The sequence below is a fragment of the Phalacrocorax aristotelis genome, chromosome 7 (assembly GCF_949628215.1).
Source record: "Phalacrocorax aristotelis chromosome 7, bGulAri2.1, whole genome shotgun sequence".
Taxonomy (NCBI): domain Eukaryota; kingdom Metazoa; phylum Chordata; class Aves; order Suliformes; family Phalacrocoracidae; genus Phalacrocorax; species Phalacrocorax aristotelis.
In genome coordinates this window covers 25625792-25646685 of record NC_134282.1, presented here as the reverse complement: position 1 = coordinate 25646685, position 20894 = coordinate 25625792, and the positions used below count along the sequence as shown (strand labels likewise).

Below are 20894 nucleotides of genomic sequence, written 5' to 3'. Positions count from 1 at the left end.
TACCCATCTTTGCACAGATACACATGCTCACAGATAACAAAAGCATGTTTTATAGAGTCATGGGACACACCTCTCTCAGACCCAAAATTATCTGTTCTTTCTCCCACTAAAGCACCTACCCAGGGTATATGCTGATTTTCCAAACAACACCCACTGATTGGTAGACCTCTCTTCAGCGTGAGGTTTGGTGCAAGTCACAAGGGATGCTGAAGAGGGGCACAATTCCTCCTGGCCTGACTCTGGACCTCTCTGAATCTACAACAGTGGGAGGTTGTTACCCTTCTGAACTGGGACCTCATTTGACAGGTCACACAGAAGAACAGAGAGGTACAAAGAAGAGACATGTTTTCTGCCGTTACCCTTATGCCTACTGCTTGGAAAACACTCAAGAGCCTCTGAAAAACCCTGAGTAATATCAGGGCACAGAAAGGACCACTGAAGTGAAGATATGTCTTGCATGTAACTGAGTTTTCACAAGTGCTCTCTTTTAGCTAAAAGCTGCTACACCCTCCTCACTCCAAAAAGCATTTCTTTATCCAAGCCAATTAATTCCTGAAAAGGAGGCTGGAAAGACCAAAGAATGAATTGCGGGATGAAGAGAGGAAGGCCCTGGGGAACTGCAACCAAAGAAGCACTAGTGCTGGGACAAGTTCCGTACATCACATCCAGGAGTTACAGAGTCTTTTCAACCGAGCAATGATCCTCCCTCCCCTTCCCAGGTTCCTAAGCATTGGAGAAAGGTTAAGCTTTAGGAAGCCACAGGCATCTAGATAATCATTTTAACAGTGGCAGTACCAAGCTGTTACTGGAGTAGCACAGCGTATGGTCAGGCTGTGCTGCTGGCTCTTGGGCACAGCACGCCTGGCTTTGGCTGGCTGCAAGGGGTGAGCCTGGCTCTGCTCCTCCTGCAGAGAGTGGCACAGCTCCTCCTGTGTCCATCAGGAGGTGGCCAGCTCCTTTGGCACCCAGAACCTGCAGCCAAGCTGCAGACGCTGCTTTTGAAGTGCTGGCTTCAAAAAAGGAAGGGAAGGGAAGGGAAGGGAAGGGAAGGGAAGGGAAGGGAAGGGAAGGGAAGGGAAGGGAAGGGAAGGAAAGGAAAGGAAAGGAAAGGAAAGGAAAGGAAAGGAAAGGAAAGGAAAGGAAAGGAAAGGAAAGGAAAGGAAAGGAAAGGAAAGGAAAGGAAAGGAAAGGAAAGGAAAGGAAAGGAAAGGAAAGGAAAGGAAAGGAAAGGAAAGGAAAGGAAAGGAAAGGAAAGGAAAGACCAAAAAAACCCCTACAACCAAACAACCGAAAAAACAACCCCAACCCCAAATCGTTTCTCCTTTTGAAGACTGGCTTGAAAGCAAATGAGAACCTGCAGCCTAGCTGCAACGTGATGGGATGCCTCAGCCTTCAGGGGCCTTTAAGTACATCTGAAAGGCATTTAACACCAATAAAATAAGCTGAGCTCTTGCTGGTATTTTTCCTACCCCCACTATCCCCTTGCACATTCACCCCCAGGGCTGCTGTGCGCCAGCTGGGCCTTGCTTCCCAGGGGAAGAAGTGCTTCCCAGGAGAAGCAGGGTTAAGTAAAGGGGGAGAGATTTGGGGATAGAGGAAGTGGCCTGGGTGAAAAATACAGGCTCCTGGAAGTGCTGTCAACCCCCCTGGTTTGTCATGGGGGCACAAACAGGTTGGCTGACGGAGAGAGAAGGCTGAGCTAGTCCCTAATGCTATTGGTGGAGGGGTTGTTCTGTGGGCTCTGTCCCCTCTTAAAATTTTGCCCAAGGGAGTATGAGGTTGGCCTCTAGGGAGCTCTCTGCTGCGTGGTGTTGGTGTTCTCTGAGCTGGACCACGTCCCTGCTGTGTGGCTGCTCTCCTGGTTCCTTCCTGGCTCTAGCCTCCGAGGAGCAGTGCAGACCCAAGGTGGGTATGAGGACCTGTAGCACCTGGCTGGGATTTTGGTGTGATGCAGAAATGGTTAGGGTGAATACAAAATATCTCCAGACATGTCAGATATATGTCAAAACGTGCCTGTGCTAACACTCAGGTATATTTTTCCAGGAAGATGGACTTAATGTCTGAATGGCCATTCTAACCTCCAGAAGTACCAGTTAAACTCAGCGACATCAGGCAATCTAGGTTTCCAAACCGACAGATGCTTTAAAGGCAGCAGATAGCAGGCAGCTTTCTAGAGGTAGGTACATGTCCTGGGCAGCCGGAGGCAAAAAACATAGCTGGAGACCTCCACAGGTTTTGGGGGGCTGAACACAGCTGTGCAGGCAGCTGCAGCCAAGGCGTTCATAGCACCCTCACTTACCTTCTCATGCATATTTTCAAGGCAGCTGATAGAAGTAAGGGTAGTTTTTCCTGCCAGCTGTGAAAAACCCATTCTGGGATAGTGTTTAAAAGAAAACAGGTCAGCTCTTCAATTCACAGACCAGGCCGTGCACACTGTGAAATGCAGGTGGGTGTTCAGAGCCACTCCAATTACCCCAAATCCCTCAGTTGGAATTGCACAGTTGGGATAAAGTTGTCAGTATAAAGAACAGCAGCTACAAAAAAACACCAAGCAGGAGAGCAGGTCCTGCCAGGCTGGTGGTGAGGATGGCTGCCGAGCCACCCGTGGCTTGAACGGCAGCCCAGGAACATGCTCAGAAAGCCAGCCTTGCCCTCTCTTTTATAGCAAGACCGGCACTGGGAGGACAGGTTTGTGTTTCGCCAGGCAGCTGGCCTGCTCTGTAATCAGGGCTATATGCAACATGGCAATTTCATGTTGGGAAACATTTCATTTTTACAGTCTCCCCACAGAAGGGCCCTCAAATACTATGACCAAAAAAAGCAGTGCTGTGCTGTTCTTTGCATCTCCACGTGTGCAAGCTGGAAATCAGGGCGATGGTTACTCCATGCACTGGGCCATCAGCACCCAATTTCCCCGGTGAAAGGAGCGGGAGCTGCAGGTGCTGCCAGCCCTCCGCCAGCACAGGGGAGCTGGTGCAGGGAGCAGACCCTGCTCTCTCCACCACATGGTCAGCAGCTGCCTTGTGCATGTTTATGCCAGCCTTGATACAATTAGCACCTTGACGTGTGTTAAATGAACCAAGCTTTCCAATCTTTCAGAATAAAACTCTAAAAGAAACAGCTGCGGGGCTGACAGAAATATGATTCTTTCAAAGTCTAATGAATTGTATAATCACTTCAGTCATTATTTTGCATCTTTCTTCCACAAATGTACAGCCACGAGTCCTTGGAGCACAGTGAGTTTTAAGCCTCACCAAGCCCATCGTTCAAGATACATCATGTGTGTTTCCAAAACCCCACCAGGGATCAGAAAATGAGCAGGGCACAGGTACAGCATGCTGGGTGGTGGCTGTGCTGGGGTCCAGTGGCAGGGGTAGGGCACAGATGACCCTGCAGTTCAGTGACCCTCTTGCTTTCACCTCGCTGTGTTCAGCTCAGCACAAGGCGAGGGACACAGAGGACGAATGCTGATGCCAAATCCATGCTCTTTGTGCTCCAGCAAACCAGAGCTGCTGTTAAGCCTGAGGCCAGACAGACTGCCTGGGTTCACCCCTGCCAGCCAAGCAGCCAAATGGCCATTTTGCAGACTCAGAAAAAAACATAAAAGAAAAGAACACTAGGGTAATCCAGCCAAACTGGGGCAGCGCAACAGTGAACAGAGGTGGCCCCGTCTCCCTCCACAGCCAGCGGTGAGGGCACTTCCAGAGGGCAGTGACGATGGCTCCAGAAAGCAGTACAGCCTGTGAGGGACACCAGACTGAGGAGGGCCGGACTCATGGCTAACTGGGAGGATCTGTGCCTTCTGATTGCTGTCTAGCGTCTAACTGCCTTCAGATATTAAAATAAGGAAGATTCATGTGGATAGACAGACTGCTGTCATGCTCCTCTTCCTCCAGAGAAAAATACTGCAAGTCAGCACCTGCCTATTCAACACACTCCATGCTCTGTTCATCTGACAGTTATTTCCAGCTGGTACAATTTTCAATCCTTTGAAAGCTAGATTCAATTGACTTTTAACCACTATGTAAATGTGGGAGACATATATCTACTTGCCTGCATTATTTCTATTATATTCAGAACACCTATGGGTTTTTATCCCTGAAGGGTTGTGATTTAAACATAATAATGGATAGAAATACTGGAAAGTTATATATGAAATACATCAGGATGTGTTCAAGACTGCATGCTCGCCATCCAGCTTGATTTGAATCTGTCCAAATTCCAACATTATTGCAAAACTCTCTGCCTAGCTTTACATTCAGCAGTGCTGGAAAAGAGCAGTGGGCTGTGAGGGGTGCCTGTGGCGTTGCAGGAACTGCTGTACCAAGTTGTTTAAAGCAAGAAGGCAGCTGATGGCAGGCTGGTGTCTCAGGGATCATGACCAGCTCAGGAAAAAGGATATTAAGCTTCTGAGTTTGCAGAGGGAATCGGGCTGGCTGGCACTTCAAACATTTCAAGCCATACAATCCCACATACAAACTGCCCAGGGACAGCTCAGCAAGAATACATGAGGCACTTCAGCAGAGGTGACACTGACGTCAGCAAGGAAGGGCACATCCCAGCCCTCCGCACCCGCCAGCCCTGTAGTCCCCAGCAGTGGGGCAGGTCTCGGTGGCTGTGCACAGGCAGGAGGGAGCGAGTGCAGAAGATGCTGCAGGAACTAGTCTCTGAAGGTGCAAGATTTTATTTCAGCCTGCAGTCTAAGATGGTGTTCACAGGCAGAGATGCCTGAAGTACCACAGGCTTCTCAACTCCTGGGACTTCAGGCCCCCTCCTCCTGAATACAGCCAGACCTGAAAAGGGCGCTTGTGGCATTTTCCACCCCATGAATTGCTGCTGGGTGTGCAGCAGCAGCACAAACTTTTAGCACAGGAACCAACCAGCTAATTTTCAGAAAGCCCCATTGGTGGTTTGCAATGACAGCAGGGGAAAAAAAAAGGAAAAACCCAGCATGCTCCAGTCATTGCTGTTCATACCTGGCTGTGGTGAACTGCATCCTGCCTCCATCCCTGCCAGTGATGCCAGCACCCTTGGGACCCACTCCTTCCTGCTGCTTGTGCTGCTTGTGGAGAACCCGCAGGACTCCATCTCACATTACCTCCCCTCATTCTCTTAAAGGGGAGGCCAGACCTGAAGCTGAACTCCTGGATGAATGGCATCTGACCAAGCAGTGCTGTCTACAGGTACAGGTAGCTGCCATTTGAAGGTGGGAGGCTTACTAAATCCCAAGCAGATGATCTCCCTGAAGGAAAATGCTACCTCCCTTGGTGGGAGCAGCCCCCCAGATGAGACCTTCTCCCAGATGGAGCCATAATTTACTGTGGCACCTTACAGCTCCTTGGGGCAAAGCTAGTCTCTGCACAATGGCATCCTGCCATCGAGTTATCGTCATAACGCAGGAACACACACCTCTGCCGTGCAAAAACTGAACAGCTCCAAAATGAGAGGTGGGATAACATCCTCTGAAAAGGAAATAAACATGGTGATATGACAATATTGCCACTTGGCAGTGCCACTGAACAACATTCTCATAACATCAATTTAGAAACACTAATATTGTCTTTTCAGGATCAAGAGGAGGTCAATATAGGCAAATGCTTAATTTTATTACAGAAGTTAAATCATTTGAATGAAATAAAATCTTATTTATGGTTGCATGTACTTGCTGGTGATGCTCTGAATAAAGATAAGCCACTGAAAGGATGGAGATATGTCAACGAGCACATGGGACAGGAGTTCACTGCACTTGAGCTGTTTTAGCACAGTGGTTTCATATGTGTGTGAAAAAGATTATATTCTTCATTTTATTCAGTCAGATCAATTTTATGCCTACTTCACCCAAAAAGCAACTGGAAGCTGAAAGAGAGAAGTCAACTATGTCCTTCCAAGCTATGGAAAAAAGTGGAGTATGAGAAATAGCTACAACTTTAAAGGACACGAGGATCAGGAATGACCATGCTGTCTTTGTAGTATTATTGAGTTGTTGGAAATGCAAAGCTATTTAGATAAACATTCTTTTCCATATGTGTCCAGCACATACACTTAACTATTAAAATAATTTATAAAAAACTCTATTTTGGGGCCTTTTTAATTGGAATTCAGTTCCCATCCAAATGCAGCTTGACCCACCATGTGTTTAAAAATTACTCATATGGTAAATAGGAAAGCTGCCATTTACCTTATACTAACATATAAGTTTAAAAAATAAAGCTGAAATGTACTGTGAGACACAGTATTGCTTAAATAAAAATGTACTGATAGACAACCTTCATCAGTAAAATGAAATACAGGATTTAGTGAAAAAGCTTGTAATTAGTAAAGAAAATCATCATATTTTGTTTTAAACTCAAATGAGAATCAGCCTTAAGACCTACTGAGAAAAGTAAATGCAAAAAACTATTAAAATTGATTATTCAAGTAGGTGTTTCTTGCTTACATAGCTGGTGTCACTTCACATCAAACCCCACTAGCATGGGGAAACTTAAAATTCTGGAGCAAGAAGCAACGAAGATCCAGCAAAGGGAAGACTGTCATAATAACTCACTTGCTGACTGATGAGCAAAATTGATTTGAAAACACCTACTCTCTCTGACTTTGGAAACAGAACATTATTTCTTTACTTTTTCTGTGCTCTCACCTGGGATTCACAGGTTGCCAGGTCTCCGAGGGGAGTTGAGGACTCTCAACATTTTTTGCCACGCATGGGGCATCTCTCCTCCCCATCCGCTGGTGTAGCACAGGCATGGTGCGGAGATGCAGGAGGCCAGCAAGGACCCATGCACAGTCTCACTGCCCTTTCTGGGTGCCCTGGTGCAGACAGGATCACCTCTGCTACCTGACCCCACAGCACTGTGTGCAATAGTACTGACCTAAGACTTGGATGCCTTATCAGTATCGTGAGTAATAAATAACAAAACCAGCCAGGATATTCCTGTTTATCATACTGCATGTCTCAGGATTTTTTATAAGGGGTTATCTCTCAGCCCTTGCAATTTTTACTGTCTCAGTTTTGCTTCCCCCCCAGTATTTCAATTCACCAACACCACATATTTCACAGGGGCACATTCTCGCTCTCGTTGCTGAACACGGCAATTGCTCACACCAAGTATGGATCTCTGAGCAGCAGCTGGCAGGCAGCAAGTCTCCCAGCACAAGGCCTTCACCTGTTCACATGAAGCTCAGAGTTGCAGCAAATGCTATTTTTGGGCAGCTGCCAATCTCACAACCAAAGAAAAAGATCCTAAACAAAACTGGGATATTTCTCTCTTGCCCTAGCACGCAGCAGGAGGTGTGCATCCCTGGGGGAGCCCCTTCTCTTCACTAGGGATTTTGTGGCTGCTGCTGTTTTAGTAGCTGCTACTTCACACAGATGATAAAAAACTCACTTGGCATTGTGCAACTTAAATGAAAACCTGCAATTTGTGCTAAAAGAATAGCTACAGAAACTCACAGATGCTGCCCCAACACCCCCACCCATGTGTGGCATGTCGGTAACAGCTAACACTATACCAGGGCAGGCTGCCAACCCGCACATTCAGCCCCAGCCCTGCCACACCACCAGGCTGCAAACAGCCACGTCAGCCGTGTGTGTCCCAGGTTCCCCGGGCCACCTCCCATAGCCACTGTGCAGATGGCAGCACTTCCGCCGCTGTCGGTGTTGGGCCAGGTTTGATGGCAGGAACTGCGGCATTAAAAGCGTTAGATCTTGGTGTCAGAGCCTGCAGTCTGTCAGGGTGACTTTGCCTTAAAAGATAGGATGGCAGTAAAGATGAAAAATGGTTTTGCCATTTTCTCCCCAGCTGCCCTCAAACTATTTATTCCCAGCAGGATGCAGAATGCCTGCTCCCAGCACACCACTCACGTTCCTATCCCTGCGTGCCCACCAGCCACCTGACAAGGGCTGGCCAAAGTGATGTCCTCCTGTGAATCAGGCAGCCGGAGGCTGGAGAAGAAACACCACTTGGGCACAGAGGAGAGGGAGCAGGGATTAAAGAAATCTTATTAAATCCCTGCCTGTAGCTTAGTCGGGGCAAGCTCTTCACCCTTTTAGGACAGCCAGAAAATCTGGCAAACAGCACCAGTCTTTCTCTAGGGTGACCAGTAATGTAGACTTTGCACAAGGACCTGAGACAGTGATAGGATACAGGTGACAAACACTGAATGGGAAGCACATGAGCAGATGAAACCAGGAGGGTTTTAATAAAAATCAGTAGCTTTTGTGGGATTTGCAAATAAATAAACCTGAAGTAATCTAATTTTTCAGATTGCCAAAGCTAGGTAAATTATTTCTACGTGTCCATTTCCATGGGCTTTCCCCAGGCTTCCTGACCAAAACACTCACCACATTTCCCTAAGAAATTTCAGCTCAAAAAGTTATTTTTAAAGACCGCTGCTACCAGCTGACAGGAAAGTAAAATCCCAGACTCTGATCTTAATAAAAGTCTTACACATTTTCTCCTAACATCCTAAGTATAAAGCAACATGAAAAATTACTAAAACCAATGCATCAGTTGTGGATTGCATTCAGCACTTTACATCTATTTGGCACTAGTGTAAATCCATATCCAGTAAAGGAAAGTGGGTTAAGCAGGCCTTTTATTTTAGACGTAGCTGAGGGCTACCAGGGCATCCATAAAACAGATTTCTTACCTCAGCATTCTTACCCCCTCTTGCCTAAAGTACTAAACCCATTCCTGAAGACAGGGGAGATAGGCCAGTTTTGGCCTTTGTTACAAAATCAGCACTCAGGGTGGCTTTGCTAAGGTTTCCTGACTCATTTCATGCAGTCTGTGCTACAACAGCAACATGCCAGGTTATCTGCAACCCCAGTGAGAGCTCTTTTGAGAGACAGGAACGGTTGGGACCCTCCTGGAAGACCCTCCATCCTGGAGGAACAGGCTGGAGGGAGGCAGAGGGAAGAGGAGGATCTGTGACTGGTCATCTACCCCATATGGTGTTTGATAAGCAATGCCAAGAGAAGGAGAATTCAGAAACTGGGGACCAGAATCAAAATCCAATGGGTCAGAAGCCTACATGAAGGTGGAGGAAAAATATGCTGCATGTTGGTATCATAGGTCCTTCTCTTCTGCTGATACTATGACTGCAGTTGCTCTGCCAGCCTGCTTTACCCAGCAAAAGTCAGCTACAGGTAGAATCACACACATCGAGCTGGAATTCTCTGCCATTCAGAGGATTTATGAAAAATATTTTACTTTGGTCCTCCTGAAATTACACCATTCTCCTCTTTTATCTGTCTTAAGTGTCAAGAGAGTGTGATGTTAATGAGATGTACAAAGGCTTTTGGGTAGCTGAACAGTTTTATAGTCCCATGATGATAAATTAAAGCATTTGTCACTGTTACCATATTAATGTTTTTTCCTGAGATCAAAGTCTGGATTTGCTGCATCAAACAGTACTGTCCTCTGCTATGCATTACTACGCACTACCTTCCGAGGAAATTAATTGCAATTCCGTATTTTTACATTCATAGTTTAGTCATGCCCTGATTCTCATACCTGCTGATTGCCATCTCCACATGCAGTATGCAAGTAATTTTTTAGTATGGATTTTCTACTTGTTACCTGTGTGAAAAGCCTGAATATCTTGTTTCAGGACAATCACCTCCTTCTAGCTCTGAAAGGCTGCTTCTGCAGTTAAGAATAGAGAGAATTTCCTTCCTCCTCAAACCCTGGATTCAGTCATGTTAATTTACATTTATATAGCACCTTTCATCCCAGAAGATCCCAATGCACTTTACAAGCTCACCCTCTCTGTACACAGAAGCTGTACAAATATACATGGCTACATAAACAGACACAGCAATCCCATCACCAACCACTGAAATGCATCTCTCTGCATTTATTCCCAGCACACTTGTGGCAAGTCAGCTCTGCACACCCTACATCATATCGCCATCAAGAAGGAAAATAAGGCAGCATGCTTCCTGCTGGGGAAGCAACAGAATGGCTTTACAGCCTGAGCGACTGACATCTCCTTGGCCCTCTGCTGCACAGTCTAAAATGAGGTAAAGACTGATTTGCGGTGAGTTATACCTTGCTGCTTCTGTGCTATCAGTGCCTATAGAAGTCCAGGCTTGCTGTTGCCTTCCACTGATGGGTGACTCTCAAACAGTTTGTTTTATAAAACTGAAAAATACCTGCTGCTTTGTAATGAAAACATAAAGGGAACTAAACCATCCTCTCCCTAACAGCAGTAGTTGACTGGTTCCTGCCAATCTGAGGATGGAGAAGAAAGAACCCCAACATACCTGAGACACCTTTTTGACCACATCGCTGCCCACAAGAAAGCCCTGTGCGTAGGAGCGTGCTGCGATGAAGGCTCGGGTTGCCTTCACCTTCAGGTCCCTAGGAACTTCCCCGAAAGGTCTGTGCTGCTCCGCATGTTTCACCATGCAGTCCAGGTACTCATCTGTGATATGGTACTGGGGATTCATCAGCTTGAAGAGCCGCTCCAGCAAGCGTGTCCAGAACTCATTGAGGGCCTCTTCCAAGTTGATGTTGGAGCCCCGGTAATAGCGGCGCAGCTCGCTGTACAAGTCTTTGAAGACCTTCATGTTTTGAGTGTACAATTCTCCATACATGCTTGGAAAAGCATCATAAAGGGCCTTTTCTGACTTGTTCAACAAATCCTGGAAATAACCTGAAGAGAGAAGAAAAAGGAGACAGTGATGCATCAGTTGGACAAGCAGGAAACCAATGGGCTGCACTGTTTTGTCAGCATGACTGAATTCCTTGAGGAAAGAGAAGAACTCTAACAGAGTTATTTCTCCAACCAACCTTACCCACACTCTCAGTCTTGAGCCTTAGCTAAGAAGATTGAAGGAGGAACCCCCCAGTGCCAGTGTCAGAGCGCCATAGCCGAGGCCTTTCCACCTCTTCTGGCAGCCTCACCTGGAACCAAAATTGAGTCTCTTCTCTGCCCAGGTAAGGTGCCATAGCGTTACTCATAAGTTTTCTTTACAGAACACATCAGTTGGCATCGCTGACATATACCATAACTTGCCACAGTTGTCAGCCAATGCCTTATGAGACACTCAACCCCATATCAAGAACCAGCCACTTCTGGCACAGAAGTTGACACTTGTTAAACATCACCAGAAAATGTAAATGCACAAGGCTTCCTGGACGCTGCTCAGGCAATGGAGGTCTATCTTGTAATGACTGCTGTTAGAGTCAGCTAGTCTATCAATACTAGCACCCACATCAGATAAGGATTTCACCTAGAAGGTAACCTGAAGTCTTCCATTTCATCACGTCAAAGGTTGGAATTCCTCCAGCATTGCCTGCTCTTACCATCAGTCCAAAGTGAGGGCTCTTCTGGAGAAGACTGCAACTTCTTCAGTTTTAGAACAGAACTTCCCCCCCCCCCCCCCCCCCCGCCCAAATTTCCTTTTTCCTTGGAAGGCTGCCATTCCTGGCTGAGGCACTGATAATTTGGGGAAGTGAGCAGGACTCCAGTACAGCGTACATATCTGAAGGACAAAGCACAGCAGCCTAAGACAAAGTCCCTGCAGGCATGAGCTCTTCTTTGGGACAGGACATTTACTTGAAGAAGATGTGGATTTACCCTGACTAGCTGTCATCCCCACCGACACAAAACCACCATGATCCACTGCACAACTTGAAGTTGCCTTTGGAGAAACCAATGCAACTTGTTTGAGCCACCCTTCTTTCCTGCCTCAACGTTTATTTTTCCGACACATTATTTCCAAAGCCTTTGTGAGATGGAGCAGGGCTGCCATCAGCGATGGTGCCAACCCTTCACAGAGATGCCCCCATCAGCCCTAGCCATCACAGCCACCCTGGCTCTAAGGCACAGCCTGTAAAGCACGTCCCAGAGTCCCAAGCTCTGTGACAGGTACAGGCACATCTTATTATGTATTTAAAGAAAGGGTTGTGGCTCAAGTGTTTTTGAACTGAGGCCAACATTATCATGTTCGAGATTCTCATCCCATTTGCTTATTTGGATTTGCATCCTGCTTTTGTTTAGGTGTAAACAACTAAATGGTTTTACACCCTAGGCTCAGTAGCTTCTCGTAGAAGTGAGAGAAATGTGACTCTCTTGCTATGCACAGCAGGGTAAAGATGACAGATTTGACTCCTTCCTTACCAACATCTTTAGGTATTTCTATCCTCTTGACTGCCAGCTACCTTCAGGCTCTCTGAGACTGCACAGTGGGCAACTCATAGCAGGACCGGTCTGATTCAATTTGTTGATTTACATAAGCAACTTCAATCATCATCTAAGTCAGTAAGAGGAAAAATGATTTAAATAGTAATTTTCCTTTCAATCATATTTGTACTTTTTAGGGCCTTTTTGAAGCAAACCTGATTATACTATTCTTTAAATCTAAATTACTGCTTTTTTTGTGATGTATGATAAGCTCTAGTTGGAGGGAAACTGTTATTTAATTAAAATCAAACAGCATATATTTAAGTATATAAATTAACTTCACTGTGCTAGGCATGTAAGAAAAGAAAGAAAAGCTTCTGAAAAATGCATATTGCATGTACAAAGCTTTATTAAGCAAAGTATTTTTTGAGGGAATGGCACTGACTACAGTTAAACACCTCTAAAATTTTAGAACTAGTAAAGCTTATTTCTATGGGTCTTGTTTACATTCATAGGCTGGAAGGGCCATACAAGCTTTCCTACATTAATAATCTCTCATTGGCTCCCTAGATTTGAATGAAGCTAAAACTCAACAGGCAGATCAAGCAAGTGAAAACTCCCTCTGCATCTGCACCACAGGCTGTTAATACTGAAACTTCTTGTAGTATTTTAACAAACTAAATTAAATTTTAACAAACTAGATTAAAATTGGGGTGTTCCCAATATGAAAAAAATGAAAAGCGCGCTACTCCACCAAAAGGTGAAAGGCTGCAAGTGGATGATTTACAACTTGGGAGCTTCTCATCCAGCATCTCTCTCCCGCCATAGTGTCACATGTGAGGCTGGCCTAAGGAGATCACAGCAGTGTAAGCCCACGTCAGAGCTTCCACTGCCCCGAGCTCCCAGCCTGCCCAGTCTGGCACTGCTGTGAGCTGACTCAAGGCTGACCCTTCTGCAGCGTCACCGCTTCTTATTGCATGGTCATCTTCCCCTGCAGCATCTCCTGAAGGGGCTCACTCCTGGGCTTGCAAGCCAAATAGATAACTGCCAGGCAGACGATTTGTCCTGGCAGGACACTTTTTGGGTCTGACTAATCTGAGGTGTCTTCATTTTTGTGTTGCCACAGCACTCCTACCTGTACAATGAACAGAAATGGCATTCACCTACAACAGACACAAAATACAAAGTTTCTCTGATGAGATATCTAAAAGCTGCTCAGTATCTTAATGTATCACTCCAAGCACTGGTGGTTACCCATTCACAATTTAATTAAACTGAGCTCAAACTCTCCTTGTACAATCAGTGCTCTTCTCTCTGTGACAAGTGATGCTAACTGAATAAACTGCTCAGCAATCCAGGAACGACATGCAGCTTGGCACTCAGCATCAGGAGGAAGAAAACACCAACAAACGCAGACTAATTTGTCAGTTCAAGGTAAAATAACCTTCTTTGTATTGCTACAGGAGAAACAAGATGTACGTCTTTTTTTCAAAAAATTGGAAACTGCTCTCAAAAAAGTCCAAGCTAATTAAGAGTTGATGAACTGTTACTTCTCACCTAAGTGAGTGAACACCAATTTCAGTCAACTCGTTTGTGGCTGGTTTTCAGAAACTTCTTCCAGATTTCACACTCAGAGAAAAAAAAATATATCTACATTATCTAGGGAAAATTACTTAGCAATTAAGCCTGAATGTGTTTGTGATGAATAGCAGACCTGGCAGAGAATTTAAATGCACATTTTGCAGCATTAGAAGACACTGAGAAGTGGGGTTTGCCAAAAGGGAAGCACAGAAGCTTATGCTAACTGCCCTGGTCCTCATGATCTCAGCCTGCACTGCTCACACACCTGACATAAATATCTCCAATTAACAATGCATCTTCTCCTTGACAGTCCCTGTCTACTAATATCCACCCTTTTAATATATTTAGACCTGTGTCATAGATTAAGGATGTGCAGGGCCTTGGGGTAAAACAACTTGCTGAACCATAGTTCAGGCATCTATCCTTCTTGATTTCAGGTAGAAACAATTATTTATTCTAGGGGAAGCACCTGAGCCATGGTGGGTGGGGAACCCTTAGGTAACCTGGGTGGTTGGAAATGTCTGGTAATACAGCTGTCCCACTATTTCTACACGAAGTTGAAAATAACCACCCAGTTGGTCCACTTGGATTTATTAACGCTCACTTGGTCCACCACTGCTGGGTCTGCTCTGGCTCCCTAAGGACAATTAGAGTAAGTAGCTCAGGCAGGTAATGAGCACATGGAGGCAGCTTCATCCAGGTCGCATCCTGGACACATCCCCAAGGCCCCTGAACTCTGCTGACACCACGTTCTCCAGGCCAGAAGCAACATGCTCAACCTATGTCTGCATTCATGCACCATAGCACATGACTTTGTTAGCCTCAGGAATGCAGGGATGGAAGGAAAGGGCTTATGAGGAGCCAGTGCTGGAGCTCTAAAGCCCTTGCTTGCTCCAGGAGTCACTGCTGCACTCCCATCCCTGGGAGCAGGCACACAAACACCTGAGGTGGCTCTGCACAGGGCCAGTTTCCCTCTGAAATGATGCATTTGGTTTCACCCTGAGTCTCAAGAAAGCAGTTATGTATTTTCTCAACCCGTGCTGAAAAACCACAGAAGTTCTCAGCTTCTGCCAGCCTCAGAAATTTTACAATGGAAGTGATACCTTCCTGTGAGTCAACCTGCTAAATCCATGACTGGGCTTTCCTTCTTTCAAAAAGTTTTCTCAAAGTGCCATTGAACAGGTGAGTCCTTCCTCACTGCTGCCTGATAAGGGCTTTGCAACACTGGAAAGCCCAGCATGTGATTTTCTAATGCCAGTAATTTAGACAAACCAAACTAAATTTTTCCTGGGCCAATGAAAGGCACAGCTCCCCAGTCAAAGCTGTTCCTATATGAAACATCACCTTTCACACTCTTGCTGCGAAAGTATTCAAAAGAAAAAACATGAAATGGGAGCCTGGTTTATTATTATTATTGCCTCTCACTTTGAGGCTCAGAAACAAGACAACCGTCTTTGCTCAAATGAAATTTGCCTTTTGGCAGAGGCCAGGTTTTAAAAACTTCTGCATCAAGTACAAAAGTGCCAGAAAGTTATGAACAAAGAAATGAAAGGTTTTTTACACCTGAGACAATTCTGCAACCTTGGCCACTGTTGTGACAAAAACTTACTTCTCAGAGATTTAAGTTTTCAACAGGAAGCTATAACCTTTGCATTTGAGAGAGATTGTAAATCCCCACCCATTCCCCTGCTTCATAGCTTCCCAGTGTTCACAGCTCATATTTTCACAGTTTCCACATTTTCACAACTCTGGATTCAAATTGGGAAGCTGTGAACAGCAAGGCAGGGACTGGCAGTTTGTCTCTAAAGATGGGAAGTTTTGAGCTCCCCCTTCCTCACCACCCCCAGCACCAAGTATGTTATCCAAGCTCTTTGATACCATTTTATCACTCAACATCTGGAACACACTGGCGTTTCCTCAACAATGGAGTAGTAATGGATGTAGGGGGGAATAAAGAGGTCACTGAAGGAAGAACATCCAAATGCTCTTTGGGCATGCAGCAGATCTGACTTTCTTCAAACCCCATCAAATTTTAGAGGCATACTAGAAGAAATATGACAATTGGAGAAAGGTGACTAAATTACTTTCCATCTTAATATTATTAAAGGGTTAAGCAGAAAACTGCAGTACAAAAAGTCTTAACAACTGTAAAAAGAGTAGCACCAAAACTGAGGAGATGAGAGAAGAAAACACATTGCTCACATGATGCCATTAATTCCAAAATCAGATTTTAAGAAACCTGTTGCTAAAGGCAGGTTTAACATTGGATTATTGGATTTGGTGAAGACTCTGGGCAACTCTCTCTACCTGCATCTGGAAGTCAGAGAGAAGAGGAAGGGAAAGGCACCAGGGTGCAGGTCTCAAGATCATAGAATCATAGACTCATTAAGGTTGGAAAAGACCTGTAGGATCATCAAGTCCAACCATCAACTCAATACTACCATGTTTGCTAAACCATGCCCTGAAGTGCCACATCTACACATCTTTTAAATACCTCCAGGATGGCAACTCTACCACCTCTCTGGGCAGCCTGTTCCAATGCCTGACCACTCTTTCAGTAAAGAAATTTTTCCTAATATCCAATCTAAACCTGCTCTGACTCAGCTTGAAGCCATTTCCTCTCATTCTGTCACTAGTGACCTGGGAGAAGAGACCAACACCCACCTCGCTACAACCTTCTTTCAGGTAGCTGTAGAGAGTGATAAGGTCTCCCCTCAGCCTCCTCTTCTCCACACTAAACAACCCAAGTTCCCTCAACCTCTCCTCATAAGATTTGCTCTCTAGACCCTTCACCAGCTTTGTTGCCCTTCTTTGGACAGGCTCCAGCACCTCAATGTCCGTCTTGTAGTGAGGGACCCAAAACTGCACACAGTACTCAAGGTGCGGCCTCACCAGTGCCGAGTACAGGGTCACGATCACCTCCCTGCTCCGGCTGGCCACACTATTCCTGATACAAGCCAGGATGCTGTTGGCCTTCTTGGCCACCTGGGCACACTGCTGGCTCATGTTCAGCCAGCTGTCAGCCAGCACCTCCAGATCCTTCTCTGCCAGGCAGCTCTCCAGCCACTCCTCCCCAAGCCTGTAGCGTTGCATGGGGTTGCTGTGACCGAAGTGCAGGACCTGGCACTGAGCCTTATTAAACCTCATACAATTAGCCTTGGCCCATCAATCCAGCCTGTCCAGGCCCCTCTGCAGAGCCTTCCTACCCTCGAGCAGATCAACGGTCCCACACAACTTGGTGTCGTGTACAAACTTACTAAGGGTGCACTCGATCCCCTTGTCCAGATCATTGATAAAGATATTAAACAAGACTGGCCCCAACACTGAGCCCTGGGGAACCCCGCTCATGACTGGCCACCAACTGGATTTAGCTCTGTTCACCACAACTCTCTGGGCTTGGCCATCCAGCCAATTTTTTACTCAGTGAAGAGTACACCCGTCCAAGCCATGAGCCGCCAGCTTCTCTAGGAGATGGAAGGAAGTCCATGGAAGATGACACCTCCAACCCTTCACTGTCCCTTGGAGCAGCAGAAGCAGCACCCAGGGCTCTGCCCTGTCTCCACCTTCCAGCTCCAAGCTCTCCCCTACTTCTTCTTTTCTTAACAGCAGACTGTCCCACCCTGGAACATCAAAATTCAATTTTGCTTATGCTTCTGAAAGGCCTTGAGTAGTCCTTGCAGGAACTCCTAATGATTTATGCTGCAACCACATAGTGCAGCAGTGCTGTACAGCTGCAGGAGTGCTGGCCTCATGCAAATGCTACAAGTTTTTCAGCAGGGGGGCAAGATGAAAAATCTCCTGTTGGCTGGACAGCTTTGCATGGTGAGCTAGATTTGTGATCTAAGGGCCTTGTAGTGCAGCCATAAACTGCCAGGATAGCTGGAGGTGGGGGCAAAAATGTGAGGAGGAAGAAGTATCAAATACTGTGTCATAGTTTCTCAAGTTTAAGCAAGCACACAAGTCCGTAGTGGAATTCACGCAGGGTCAGAGGTGTGGAGCGTCTCCGCAGCTCTGAAGGGAGGCTGAGTGAAATATGCCCACCATTAACACTGCTATCATATTTCAAGACTGGGCTAAGAACAGGAGAGAAAAATAGGCTGACTCTGTGGTGTCCTATACAGCAATAAAAGCATGGAAAGAAATAGCATGGGGATGTCTACTAGAGCAGAGCTCCCTCTTGGGGCCAGCCCTGTTGGTCTGAGGCAAGTATTTTCCCGGGCTGAGTTCCCATTTAATACACTGCTGCACATCCCAATACCAATTTGCTTCTCCAGTTGGTTTTAATGCAACAGATTTAAGCCATTAAAATCCAAATCTAATGTATTCATGTCTATTTTATCCTCTTCAGCAAGTACAGTGATATTTTATTTATAAAATTGTTATTACTTATTATTAAGTGCTACCCATGCCTGTGCTGAAGAGCTGATACCAATACAACAGCAGTGATATGCTCCAGTTTGTAACTTAGCTGGGTGCTGCCAAAGGAAATAACCAAGGATGAGACCAAGTGGCTTAGGCTCCATGTGCCAATAGCCCTGCATGTAGCAATCCTGACGGCATTTTCCTTGGGAGATACCTCTCTCCTCACAGTTTCACACTCCTATGAAACAGCTGCTCTTGTGTAGCTCAGTTCCTGTTCCTCAGTCCTGATCTACCCTGGAGAATGCAGTCCCTCCCTGTGTATTCTGGATCAGTTTCCTCTACAATGTCTGTCCCACATTACACATAGCCCCTGTTTGGTGGCTGTGACCTAAGAGGCATCATGAGAAACCAAGACTCAGATTGCAAAAAAGCCCAAACAAATGGAGATAAAATTAGCTTCTATCTAGAAGCCAAAAGATGAACAGCGTGAGCAAATATGCCAGGATGCAAGAATTATGATGCTTTTAGGTAGTAAAACTTCTAAACTTTTAGGATTCTCTCCAAAGAGCCACTTTGCATTAAAGGGGAGCCAAATACCTTTATCTGATTTCTCCTCTGCACTCTGCATCTAGGGGGTGCTAAGAACAGTGTAGGAACATAGGACTGAAGAGACTGAAGAGATGTTGTGGGTCAGAGACAAGTGCCAGCTCTGCCATGCAATCACCTGATTTAGTATGCTCCTAGGCCTGCTCAGTGCCCAGCACAAGAACAGTTAGAGATTTTGACCTCCCTGTTCCTATTGAAAGGCTGGTCCAGAACATCCCCTCAGATGGGTAGGCTCCTTTTCTCAATATCTGGTCGAAGTTCATTCTTTATCCACTTGGTCATTGCCAATGTGGTCCTACAGTTTCAATAGTTGTTTTTGTTTCCTGGTGTTCAGTCTCTGAGATATTTATACATGAAGTCCCATATTTTCTCAGCATCCATGCTGCCTTGCTACACAAGCAAAGGTACTTTGCCCTCTTTACACCCGACAGACTCTCCAGCCCTCTTGGTCATTCCACTGTCTCTTCACCTCTTCTGATCGTCATTAACTTTTCTTAACTGTGGATGGTCAGAACCACAAAGAACATTTCCTTTTCTTCACTGGAAATAATACTGTTAATACTGCAAGGACTGTGCCTACCTTTTTAAGGAATGCATCACATTAGCATTTCACAGACTTTCTGCCATCCTCCAACTCTCTCCTTTGCTGTTTCCAACCAGTTAGTCCCCAGCTGTATGCCTCACTCTGGAATACTGAAGTTTACCCTATTTCCATTATTTTGGTCATCATAGTTATCCACTATTCTCTTCAATATTGACAACTTTTCCCAGCACTGTGTCATCAATTAATTTCATGAACACCTTTCTTACCATTTGTGCCGGTCTTTAATGGGACTGTTAACCAGGCTGGGCTCTAGGCCTGTCTTTGTAAACCACAACTGGGACCTCCCTCCACCCCAGGAGCTCTTCTTTCAAAACAACGTATTGCTACCTCCCCTTTAGCAAGTCCTCCACCTGATAATTCCTTTACTAATTTCCATCTTCTTCAGCTTAATTAACTACTCAAGGCACAGATGCAAATGCCTTTGAAGTCTCCCGAGATGAGATTAGTTGATAGAACAGATACACCATGAGCAACAGTGAAAGCAGGTAGCTATATAAGATTTGACCTAATCTTTACAATAGCTGGCTTTGGCTAAGACCAAAAGATAGACTACCTTAAGCTGGTTTTAGACTGGGATATACATCAGGCAGCTGGTTTCTTTTGTTAAGAAAAAAAAGAGCTTTTTGATAGAACAAAGAAACTTTTTCCTGGGGGAAAAAAAAAAAAAGCTGCTGTTGCATGAAAATCTGTCTTGGAACATGGCTCTGCTAGCGAGAGACCCAGGGAGGAAGCACTGCCAGTCACTCCAAAGAAACTGCACTTTTCCTCCCAAGACTTGGATAACATTTTCATACATTTACAATGGAAGCTCGTGCCCATTTGACACTGTTTTGAATAGCGGAGACATGTAATTATTTGCATCTATTTTTTTATTCTGCATATTCCTCCTCCTGTTTCTACAACTTGCCAAGATAGCTTGCTTTTATCTAAGGGAAGCAGGACTGGATCCAGCTACCAAAATAAGGGAGTGGAAATTTCCTCAGAGGGAAGAGGTGACCCTCACTTGAGGAACAGTGGGAAAATGGATATTCTGCTTGTCCTCCTGGTGAGCACCATACAACTACTGGGTGCCCAAGGAAAGCCGCCCAAGGTGACAGCAGCAAGCCTGCGTGTCACAGGCACAGTCACTGAGACCCAGCCCCAGTAGCAGTTCTCTCCAAAGCACAGCTAGTGAAGAAACCTCTTTAGACTTTGATGATCCTGATGTGTTCTGGATTACCTTCCTAATGTCCCTCAGAAACAGATCTGTACAAACTTTAAGACCCCTGAATTCAAGTTCATATAACAACTTTGCAAAGACATGAGTCACTTGGGAGTGGGGGGCACAGAACACTAAACAGTCTGTAGGACTGGCAGGACGTATAAGCAAAGCCTGTGTATACGCTGCAGCATTAACAGTGGCCAGCATCCCCATGCTGGCACACCCGAGCCTGGTATTCCCTTCTGCCCGGTGGAAAAATAGCAAGGAGGGAGCAGGAGCAAGTGGCACGGATCTGCTCGGAAAGTGATTCCAGGCGCCACACAACACCCTAGCAGACTCCGGGATATTAATGCCATGAACTGTAATGCAGCTGACATCCAAACCATTTGCCTGGGTAGCTCCTCTGTT

The 20894-nt window shown here is 45.7% G+C and overlaps 1 protein-coding gene across 1 annotated transcript in view; it reads right to left on the bottom strand.

Annotated features, from left to right (window-relative positions):
- GPC1 (glypican 1) overlaps nucleotides 1-20894 on the bottom strand; it is a 224826-nt gene that overhangs the window by 21172 nt on the left and 182760 nt on the right. Inside the window, exon 3 of the mRNA XM_075099342.1 lies at nucleotides 10268-10659. Within this exon, the coding sequence (XP_074955443.1) occupies nucleotides 10268-10659 (392 nt within the window). The remainder of the gene's footprint in view (nucleotides 1-10267; nucleotides 10660-20894) is intronic.